This window comes from Pteropus alecto, unplaced genomic scaffold, assembly GCF_000325575.1.
Source record: "Pteropus alecto unplaced genomic scaffold, ASM32557v1 scaffold101, whole genome shotgun sequence".
NCBI classification, from domain to species: Eukaryota; Metazoa; Chordata; class Mammalia; order Chiroptera; family Pteropodidae; genus Pteropus; species Pteropus alecto.
The window spans coordinates 19,269,641-19,281,280 of NW_006432945.1; the positions used below are offsets into that span (position 1 = coordinate 19,269,641).

The window sequence follows — 11,640 nt, forward strand, 5'->3', positions numbered from 1 at the left end:
ACACGAGTCCTCCACGCCCTGACCGCCCCCAGCCCGGGCTCCACGGGCTCTACCGCCACAGCGCTGGGCTGACTGCTGCCACCAGCGAGGGGCCGCCCCGCGGACCGCCCCGCTGGCCACCAGGCCGTCCCCGGAACCTATAATCCCAGCTGTCGGCGCCTCCCCTTTGCCTCTGTCCACCCAGGGAAGCCACCTCCTCCCAAAGAGACGTCTCAGGCCCTCTGACCGGGTGCCGCGTCGGGCTCCCCGCCCCTCCGAGTCCCAGGCCAGCACTGCTCCCACGGGGCAGTGCCGCGCAGTTCTGATTCTTTGAGGACCCCGCACGCTGTTCCACGGCGGCTTTCCCAGGACGCTCCTGCCAATGGTGCAGTGGGCCTTGCCAGCTCTCGCTGCCACCTGTCTTTGCGATGACGGCCATTCTGACCAGTGCCCCTGACATCTCACTGTGGATTTGATTTGCATTTCCCCAGGGACGAGTGATGCCCTTTACAAAGAACCTTGGCGAATAACTGAAGTTACAGTTCATAATGATTCTTATTATATTTGTAGAATTTTGTTACCTTTAGTAACATTAAACAAAATAAACTTCTAAAACTGCATTCAACTTGTAATTATTTAAATCCATTTAGACCTGGAGTTTTTTAAGAAAAGCCCTCTCTGGAAATTCCTCACAATTTGTTATGATAAATTGAAACCAAAAATGTCAAATACGTATTTTAATTATTGAAATTATTGTTATAGTTTTCTAAGCCCTTTCAACTGAATAGAAGGGGCTTAAGCTTTGCCTAAGCTACGGACCCTAAGTATAAAATACCTTCCAGAATTCATGTTGCTGAAAAGTTTTCTTCTGCATTATATCCGCTATGTTTTTAACAAGTTGGTGACATCAGCCGTGCCACCTAGCAGAGGATTAGGTGACACGTGTGGAGTAGTGACCGGAGTCCACCTAGCAGCTTCTGGTGTTGAGGAATTACTGACCCTGCACTTCTCATGTTGGACTTTTAAAATTTGAATACTGAAATTTTAATAATAAAATTTAAAGTAATTGATAAAATATAAATTATAAGTTTATATAATATGTAATATATAACAACATATAAATATAAATTTAATAAATTATGTTTAGTAAGTTCATATGTTAAATTTAATAAATTTTTTTCAGAAATTTAAACTTATGCTTAGAAGCAAGAAGCTCACTTGGCACATCACAGTAACACCCGGCTTTAATCAAATATGTGGCTTTACTACTCGACCATTTGGTAGTTGGTCAAAATATGTTTGATTAAGCATTTAATTAAGGTCAAAATGGCAGACCGTTTTAAACTGAATATTTAAAAATAAATAAGAAAAATTAAACTCCAGAGATTATTAGAAATTAAAACTCCATTAAACGATAAAACAGTGTTTTCTTGTGAAATTGAACAGCATAACATTTGAAAAACTAGTGTGTAACTTCGTGCTAAGTCGCTAGACTATTTCGCACGCAGAGCAGACGGTGGACGGTGGACGTATGGGCGGATTGCTCACTGAATGCTGGTTAGATTTTGCCTCGGGCAAGGTTTTCTCTGTGGGATTTCGGTCACTGAGTGATAAGCAGAGGGAGGCCAGGCTCGTGCTGTTCCTCCTTCCCCCTGTAATTCCAGGACGCATTCAAATGCAAACCACCGTCAGGATAAAGAAGGTTACATTTTCTAATGGAACGCACCACTTTCGACTGGCCATGGGACTTCCAAGACGTCGACCTGGTGACTGCAAGGGACTGGGCCGAGAGGAAAAAGATTTTTTCCGGTTCTGCTCCCTTATCTCCTGAACAGGGGCAAATCTGCCCTTTGTCCTGGGAAGAAAGTAATTTCCTTCTAAATTTCCTCAGGGCAGGGGCTGTAGCCGCCAGGACACCTGCTGAGCCAGGGCAGGGCTGGGCCCAGGCCACAATGTCTTTGCCTGCACACGCGGTCCCTTGTCACACGCACGGTCCCTGGTCACATGCACGGTCCCTGGCCACACGCACGGTCCCTGGTCACACGCACAGTCCCTGGTCACATGCACAGTCCCTTGTCACTCCTCGATCTGCTCACTCGGCTCTGTTACAGCCACTCATGGTCCATTTTCATTTTCCACAAGTCTTCTCCCTCCGTTCAACTACGATCACGTTCTGGCTCAAGATGTCCCACCCCAAGGGTGTGCTGCAGCCAGGACGCTGTGGGGACGCTCGGGGCACGCTCGGGGCTCCGGCCACCAGCAAGCTTTAAATCCCACATCTCACAGGAAATCTAAAAACCGAGCAAGCCAGACAAACCTGAGAGCATCGCAGCCAGGAACTGGGACGCGCGTGAGCCCCGAGGGGCCACGACAGGCGCAGAGGGGCCTGCCCGGGAGCAGCACGTCCAGGATACGCCCGCCTTCCCTGACAGATGAGCCCAGCAACACCGCCGACCCCCGAACCAAATTTTAACGAACCCTAAGAAGTCACTCATTCACTCATTCACTCTCGAGCTTATGCTTTTCATCCAGGAAGACAGACCTCACAGTCTAGGGCGAGAAATAGATCAAATGCGCGAGACAGGATTTGACTTCCTGGGGCTGACGCGAGTCCTCGTGACTGCGGTGACCCCGGCAGACCCGCGATACAGCGGAGTTGGCATGGGCGCTGGGAAGGCCCAGCCTCCCCCGTTCCTGGACGGCCAGTGACCAGACCACCGCCCCGGGAGCCGGCCCCAGGAGCCCGCCCTGGGAGGTCGGGCGCTGTCCCCTCCTCCACGAGCGCCTGAGGGCACGTCCCAGCCCCAGCAGCTCTCACCTGCCTGCCCTGGTCCCGGAAGAACTCCCCGGTGTTCTCGATGACCTGCTCATCCGACAGCTGGGAATAGGGCTGCTCCTGGCAGAAGGTGAGAGTCTCCCACAGGGTCACCCCGAAGGCCCACACGTCGCTCGCCGTGGTGAACTTGCCCTGTTTGATGAGGAGAAGGGGACTCAGAACAGCCTGCAGGGAGGGAGCAGTGGTCTCTCGCCCTCTGGCACCTACCCCCTTCCTGAGGGCGAGGGCTGGACCCGTGAGGCCTGCCTGGGGGCCCAGAAGGACGCGCTCTGACACCATCTCCATCGGGTCCATGCCCATGGCGGCTGTGCCCATAGCGACCGGTGGGCTGGGGACCCACCAGCAGGGTGCTGTCCCAGGACATTCAGCGGATGGGGACCCACCAGCAGGATGCTCTCCCGGGACATCCAGCGGATGGGGACTCACCAGCAGGATGCTCTCCCAGGACATCCAGCGGATGGGGACTCACCAGCAGGATGCTCTCCCAGGACATCCAGCGGATGGGGAGCACGGCGCGGCCCTGGATGCGGTAGTAGTCCCCGCTGTACAGGTTGCGGCTCATCCCGAAGTCGGCGATCTTGATGGTGTAGTTCTTGCCCACCAAGCAGTTTCGCGTGGCCAGGTCCCGGTGGACAAAGTTCAGTGAGGACAGGTACTTCATGCCCGAGGCGATCTGGGTGGCCATGAACTTCAGGTCCGCGTAGCTGCGGAAACACAAACGCGAGCTGAATGCAGGGAGAGGGAGCCGCGAGACAGGCGCCTGCTGCAGCGGGGCAAGGCGCTGGCTTCACCGACCGCAGCCACCGTCCCAAACCCACGCCAGGGTGCTGTGGGCCTCCTCCCATCATCCCGACGCCCCAGGGAGGCTGGCCCTGCGCCTTCCACTCTGCCCTCCCCCGCCCGCATCGCTGATGAGCTGGGAGGCTCGGGGCTGCGGCTCCAGGCCCAGGCCGGTGCTGGACCCTGGGGAGGGTGGGGCCCCGGCTGTTCACCTGACAGTAGGCACACTGCTGGCGGAAGACCCGGGGGGCTCGTGGCGGGAAAGAAACTGGTTGAGGTCCCCGTTCTCCATGTACTCGGTGACCATGCACAGCGGGTCGTCGGCGGTGCACACGGCCAGGAGGCGCACGATGTTGGCGTCCTTGAGCCGGGACATGATCTTTATCTCCTTGAGAAAGTCGTTCCTTTGGGGACACACACGCAGAGGCACGCCCAGACGCGGCCGGGTCAGAATCGCCAGGGCCGGTGCGGGCGCAGCGAAGCCCCGCCCTGCCCGCCTCCCCACTTCCCCTGCACAGCCTGCAGCAGACAGACTCTGGCACCCCGACTGTCCCGCTCTGCTCCCCCCGGGCACGGCGCCTCTCACGTCACTGTGACGCCTGAGAGCAGCACCGTGGCACAGCCACGCCTGCATGCCGGGCGTCCCCCGAAAGGCCTGCTGCGCCGGAGGCTGAACGCGAGCCGCCCAGCGCTCCTCACACACGCTCAGGGGCCACCCTGTAAACAGCCGTGGAGTCTCCGTTAGGAAAGCAGGGACTCTGGTGCGGGTGAGCAGGGTCCAGGCTGCCCACTCCCTGGCCCCCCACACTGGCGGCCCCCAACCCAAGCGCCCCGCAGCCCGTTGCGAGGTCTGCGTGGTGACGTGGGCGCTGCCAGACAGGACTCGCTTGGCCAAGGCTGGCATCATCTGAGAACCCGGTGACAGCCGTACTCCATTCGGAAGGTTCCAGCCTTCCCAGGGGTGATGGGCAAGCGAGGCCACTGGCCACGCCCCCAGAGCCACCGGTGGGGCGGGCAGTCCCCCGCCTCCTGTGGGATTTCTAGGAATCCCGGACTGGGAGCCGGACCCTATCAATACGGCCCCAAAGCGGATCAGCTGCGTCCCCCCAAAACGGGGCACTCCACGGCCTGAGGGGGCTGAGTCGGGCCAGCGCCATTGCCAAGGGGTGCACACTGGCTGGGGTACACCCACCCGTGCCCTGCAGGACGACGCCGAAGCCCCCGTGTCCTCGGCTGTGCTCCCCTTCCAGTCCCCGAGTCGTGCGCTCGGCTAAGCGTGGGGGCTGCTCCCTGTCTCTGGGGGCCCAGACAATGTCCCCATCATGCAGACTGACAGACCAGCCCCCGCTTGACCTCTTCGCCTCCTCTTGCCTGCATTCCACATCCTGGCAAGCGCCAGGCTCCTCGCGAAACCCCATCGCCGTCTGGGGAACTCACAGCCACTTGGACACGGGATAGTTTGGTCTCTCGCACTCTGACCACCAGCGAGACAAATGGCCAGCAGCCCCAGGCGGGCGTGGGGTCCCCGGATGTGGGGCCCTGGGGCTCCCCGGCAGCTGCTCTCGGGTGGGGACGGGCCCACCATCCGTACAGCGGAAAGGCTGCGGGCAGCGCAGTGTGGCTGGAAGCCGCAGTGTGGGGGGTGGGTCCCAGTTTGGAAACCGCTAAAGGACTGTGGTCCTTTTGCTTTGAGGTCCATGGGCACTTTTCCAAGTGGAAGTAGCTCTGCATTTGGGGGGGGTGGTGCTGGACATAGAAGAAAAGGAGCATAAGAGAGAAAAGGGGCGAGGAAGTAAACAGAGGCAAAGGATGAAGGGAGAAGAGAGAGGCGCAGGGAGGGAGGTGTGTGCGGCTGAGAAGCCTGCCTGGAGGAGGCGGCCAAGGCCACGGGACGTCTGGGCAACGGAGGAGGGAGCAGGAAGCAGAGCAGCCCCGGGGGCGGACGGCGTGGGACAGTGCGCGTTTGCGGAGAACAAAGGTGGCGATGCTGACCCGTCAGGAAATGGACCCTAACCGCGGAGCGCGAGGCAGCTCGCAGGCCTCCCGCCTCCCGGCCCGAGAGAACAAGCTGCTGAGCGTCCGGCCTTCCCCGCCCCGAAGGCGAAACACACAGAGGGGACTCGGAGCCGCAGACCTGGCGTTCTTGTTGGCGTCTGCTCGCAGCATCTTCACAGCCACCAGGACGGGCTGGTCGGCACTGACGTCCAGGGCGAAATCCTTGTCTTTGAACGTGTCCATCCTTTCCACTTCACAGAGGTGAACCTACACAACGGGCAGCTCGTCTCAGCCTCTCGCTCCTCCCGAGGGCGTCTCGGCACTCTGCGGGGCACTTCCTGGGCATAAACTAGCTCTTACCACTTGGGCAAAATGACCGAAGGCCAACCAGAAGATTCGGGGAACTATCTTTGATTCGGAGATTTGACAAAAACAACATGAATCGTTACTGCATTACCAACGACACACGTAGATCGGGACACTGCGTGCTGGACGAGCGAATCTGCGGCGTAGCATTTTGTGACAGCCACGCTCACTGTCAAGTGTCACCTCGGGACAGATGCTTGAACTTCACGTCAAGGAAGTTCAGCTACCAAGTCATATAAGCCGTAAGGCGACTTCCTCTCCAGGATGACATTAGCACTACAAGCAACGCCCATGAATCACAGCAGCAGAACAGGCCTGCGCCAGTCTATCTCCTGGTCATACAAGCCGTAAGGCGACTTCCTACAAGCAACGCCCATGAATGACAGCAGCAGAACAGGCCTGCGCCAGTCTATCTCCTCCGAGGGCAAAGGGACAAGGGACAAGCGTGTCGCCCACCCCTGAAAACCAACCACGCCTGTCAAGCCGAGCATTGCTCCTGGAGTGCGGAGGTGGCCTTGAGGACCTCCTTCTGTAACTTAAATGGCTGCGTTCGTTTTGGAAGGTTCACGGGGCCGAAATCAGGGTGACGAGCCAGCTCTTACACACATGACTCTGGGGCCACTGAGGAGAGAGCCCCGCCTTGTCTTAGCCGGTGATTCATTCCTCAGTGGCTGGCTCTGGGACCAAAGGCAGGGCGAGGTTGTTTTTGACCATTTTATACATAATCCTCATGAAAAAGGGAAAAAGCAAAGAGGCTATCAGGCTGGACTTGGACAGCTTAGGCAAGATGATCGCATCTGTGGGTCCCCACCCTCTGTAACCTATTGTAAAACACTGAAACGTGGAGCGTCTTTCAGGATCTACTAAGTCCAGTGACTTGCCTGTTTTAAAAACTCCTACACAGAAGTCAGAGGCGCTTGACAAAGATGAGGCTGCCCCACACGCGTCCCCTTGAGGAACATCCTCGGGGCGAGACATTCGCATGTGGACCCCCTTGGGAAGGGGCACTTCGCTCCCGCGGCCACTGCTACCAGCCCCCGCCTTTGCGCTACCAGGCACGGCTCACCTCGCCAAACTGGCCCTCGCCCAGCTTCTCCTTGAAAGTGAGGAGCTTCCTGGGGAACCCTTCCACGGCCACGTCCTTTCCCGAGAGCAGGTCCATGGTGACCGCAGGCACCGAATACGTGTTGCCTCCTGTCACGCCCTGGAGGTTCACGATGTCAGCCTCTGCGTAGTGGGGCACGCCCTCGGGCCCGCCGGCCTGCGCTGGCTTCACGACGCCGCTGCAGCCTGCCAAGACAAGGCCGGTGGGTCGCCTTCTGGGCGTCTCTGCAGATCGCTTAGAGGAGGGACCGAGTGGGGGGGGCTGGACTTGCCCCAGGCGGCCAGGGCACACTCGTGACATCCCTCCTCGCTTCCCCTAGAGACCCCTCCTGTGGCCTTCAGGAAGGCCACCACCGTTCACCACCAGCGCTCGCTACGGCATGGTCAGCACCCCCCGCGGACCGTCCGTGGCAAAGCTACCACAGGGAGGCCCCCCATACCAGAGCAGGGAGGAAGGCTGCAGACTTACTAGCGTGTTACTTTAAAGACTATCGCCGATTTAACCGAGTTTAGGTATTTAAAAACGTTCTGATTAAATTTACGTGACTAAATCAGCTGGCACCGTCTTATCAAGCGGCATTTCTATTTAGGAAAGGCAAGAAACGTCGATTCTCATAATAAAATCTGGTCTGATTCTAACACACGTTCCGCAAGGAGAAATCAGCGGAAACGGGTTGACAAGTATCTGGGCGGCTAAACTGGGAGTTGGGGTGCGGGGGGGTCGCTTCGTTTATTTATCAACCCCCAGGGGAGATCCTGGCGCTGACCTCACCGCGGTGACCTGGGTGGCCGGGTGGACTCCTTATCTGGGTGCTGACCCCCTGCCCCAACCGCGGAGGGTGAACTGGGGGGCCACGGCGGCTCTTCCGGTTAAACGCCTAGCAACGTCTTTGACCCTCTTGCTCCCACTTCCGCAGGGGCCCCCCAAACACCCGGTGGGCTGAGCCTGCGTCTGCCATGCGCCCCCCGCCCGCACCTGGCTCCTCCTCGCCCGCAGCAAAGCCCGGGAGCTTGCGGATCAGCCGCGAGGGCTCCTGGTAGTCGGGGCGCAGCGGGAAGATGCGGTCGTAGGTGGAGCCGGACTCCTGCTCGCTGGGCGACGAGGAGCGGTTGTTGTTGAACATGCTGGCCTCGCTGGGCAGCGACAGGCTGACGGTCATCTCGTCGTCCAGCATCCTGCGCGAGGCCTGGAGGGGCGGCACAGGGGGGAGCGCGTGGGGGCGCAGCGGCCGGTCCCCCCGCCTACCCCCCTCCATGGGATGGAGGCTGTCACCGCTTCCCAGCTGCAGTCCGCGTCCCCCAGGGCCTGCACGCGCCCCAGACACAGCCCCTCACCGCTGGGAGCCTGCGGAAGCCGCCCCTTAGGGGATTTCAGGGCTCTGCAAACAGCAGCCTCGCGGCCCCGCCTTCCGCGGCCTCCACTTGCAAAGCGTAAATTCAAACGCTCGCTAATTCGGCAAGTGCGCGCCAACACGATGACGCCTCGCTCTGGCCCTGTGGGTCACGGGGACACCCCCTGCCCCGATGTGTTTACGAACCAAGATAATGAAAATTATTCAGATGATTTGGCTGGATGAGAAGCCTCTGAGGAGGGACTCAGATGGAGCACCACAACCTTCTCATGCCAGGATGTGGGACTGAACTGTGTGGAACTCGGCCTGAGTGTTAATGAAGCCAGATCCAGATGCTTTTACACATACACACACGCGCACATGCATACACATGCACACGCACACACAGGCACACACACACATACATATATGCACACATTCACATGTGCGCACACATGCACATACACGCATGCATGCATACAGCGCACACACATGTGTGTGCACATGTACACCCGTGCACATGCATACACATGCACACATAGGCACACATGCACACATGCACATCTGCATGCACATTCACACATGCACACATGTGCACACACATGTGTGTGCACATGCACACTCGTGCACATGCATACACATGCACACGTGCACACATGCACATCTGCATGCACACTCACACATGCACACATGTGCACACCCACATACGTGAGCACATGCACACTCACACGCATACGCGCATGCACACATGCCTACATAGATGTGACACGCGTGCATGCGCACACGTGCATACATGCACACACAGAGTATGTGCACACTCACATGCATACACGCACACACACATGCCTACATAGATGCGACACGCATGCACACGCACACACACATGCACGCTCACACGTGCATACATGCACACACAGAGTATGTGCATGCACGGACACACATGCATGCACGCATGCACACGTGCATGCAGTGCGCATGCATGTACATGTGCGTGCACAACCATACACATACATGCACACCTGTATGCGTGTGCACATACATGCACGTGCAGACACATATGCATGCACACACACATGCACACACCCCACAAAACAAACAAGCAAACAGTGAAGAAGAGACTGTAGGAATTGTGGGTTGTGCATCACAACTACCTGCGATCTTTTGAGAACACAGACACTGCCACCCACCCCACACCCAGGGAGCCCGAGTCTTCAAGGTGACATCGAGCTGAGTCCACCTACTGGGAGCAGTGTTCTAGGGAGGCTGCAAAGTCTCATTCCAAACACGGGGACATGGACTGGCTTACTCTTTTCCGAGCCCTTCCAGCCACCAGCTTCTCCACCTGCCGCTTTCTGGGGCCCCGGGGGCCTGACTGTCCGGCCTCGCTCCCGGGGGCCAGCGGGGGAGGAGCGGCTTTGTGCCCTCACCTTCTCCAGCATCTTCTGCCAGAACTGCCTCCAGAGGATGATGACGATGACGGCCAGGAGGATGAAGATGATGGCCACCAAGCAGCCAATCAGGACTCGAGTGTTGCTGTCGTCGGCTTTAAGCATTGGGTCTGTGACCAGGAAGAGAAAGATGCAGGGTGCTGTCACCTCTGGGGCGGGGAGGCACACAGGGGCCTGGACGAGAGACGGGGCAGACCCGTGACCGTGCGAGATGCCACTTCCCGCTCTGTCCTCGGGCCTTGCTGCTGTGCTCTGCACCTGCACGCCTCCCCGGGGACAGTGGCCACCCCGTCATGCTGCAGCCTGGGCAGCGGAGAGCTCTGCTCGTCTTCCCAAGATTCGGTTCCTTCCTCACCGCGGCCTGGGGCTACTGGCCCCAGCCACACCTCGTGGAGACAGGTGACCAACAGTCTCACTCTGCATCCTCTGAGACGAGGCGAGGCAGCTGAGGGCTGTCTTTAGGGACAGGCGATCACGCGATGCTCAGATAGTGGCTCGCGTGGCCAGTGAGTGTCTGGAGCAATGGGTACGATGCTTTTGCATAATTATCTCCAACGAGAGAAACTAGCATTTTGTTTCACTGAGACCCCCACCATGGCTGTCCCCTGAGAATATCCCCTTCTGTGTCTCTGCCCCTAGCTCCCCAGACTCCCCTGAAGCAGCTGGGACGGCTCCAGACTCCGCCTTGGCTGCGGGATCACTCAAACCAGCAGCGGGGAGGGGTGGATTCAGGCCTCATCGGTGAGGCAAACTGCCGGCCCCCCAGGGAACGGCTCACCCACAGCTGCTGGGGGCCAAGCCTCCCACCGAGACTGCAGCCTCCACAACCCCCAGCCTCCTCGCCCCGCTGACCTCCCACAGCCAGGACCCACACGCACCGTAGGTCGTGGGTGCCACGGGCGACGTGGGCAGGACCCCAGAGTTGTTGTACATGGCAGCATCTGTCACGGAACAAGGGCGAGTCAGGGCCACAGGGCGGGCAGCGGGGCTGCGGTGTCGTGGAAGGCAGGTGTGACCTTGCACGCTGTGGAACCGGTTTCGTGGGTCGCCACCAGCCTTTCTTAACCGCCCTTCATCTACTGAGTGGGGCGACCCTTCTCCCGTGAATTTCTGTTTCCGTTTTGCACACTGGGTGCCACGGCACAAAGCCATTAAGAAGCAGAGGTGTGGAGGGCTGCGACCCCCCGTTATCAGCAAGCACGCCCAGGGGGTGAGACGCAAACTCAGCAGAACGTGAGACTGCCGCGGGGTGCTCTCCCCGGGCATTAAACTGTCTTCTAAACCAGCTTTCACCTCCGTCTCCGCCCCAGCCCTTCGGTCGGTAGATGAAGCCTTGATCCTGAGAGACAACTGACACTGGAGCCAGATGCCAAGGCGTCTTTGCCAGACTGATGCCGGCAACTAATGTCTTCCTCTGACTGGTCTGATCCAGGAGGTGAGAATTAGAATACGCATTTTCCTTCTACGAGACCGTTTCCCTCCCAAGACCCTGATTTTCTCCTTCGCCTTGCTGTGTAAGTAGGGGGGTATCTGGCACCAACACGTGCATCTCTGAATCAGGCCTCGGGCTGCAGTGAAAACTACTATCACCATGGAATTGGACTTAGAGCTGACGAGGTCCCTGGAGGGAACACCGGCTGACCGCTACGGCTGGCCGTGGTGCGCTGAGTGTGCCGAGCGCTCTGCTGACACAGCCCCGAGCACAGGTAGGAATCCGCTGTCCCCAGCTGATGCAGGTGGCACTGCTTTGAACATCTAAACGTCTGCTCTTAACAAGACTTCACGTGAAATAATCGGTCCG

General features: G+C 58.3%; 1 protein-coding gene across 5 annotated transcripts in view; it reads right to left on the minus strand.

The window, feature by feature from the left end:
* Positions 1-11,640, minus strand: part of DDR2 (discoidin domain receptor tyrosine kinase 2) — a 42,411-nt gene that overhangs the window by 904 nt on the left and 29,867 nt on the right. For 2 of the 5 annotated variants that reach the window (XM_025043921.1, XM_006907840.3), the window contains exons 9-16: positions 10,718-10,780; positions 9,819-9,949; positions 8,037-8,247; positions 7,023-7,246; positions 5,730-5,857; positions 3,808-3,999; positions 3,285-3,519; positions 2,798-2,947 (exon numbers count right to left, since the gene is read on the minus strand). In XM_025043921.1, coding sequence (XP_024899689.1) covers positions 2,798-2,947; positions 3,285-3,519; positions 3,808-3,999; positions 5,730-5,857; positions 7,023-7,246; positions 8,037-8,247; positions 9,819-9,949; positions 10,718-10,780 — 1,334 coding nt within the window. Of the gene's footprint in view, positions 1-1,502; positions 1,835-2,797; positions 2,948-3,284; positions 3,520-3,807; positions 4,000-5,729; positions 5,858-7,022; positions 7,247-8,036; positions 8,248-9,818; positions 9,950-10,717; positions 10,781-11,640 lie in introns of those variants that run through there. The other 3 variants (XM_025043922.1, XM_025043919.1, XM_025043920.1) reach the window with 3 other exon arrangements.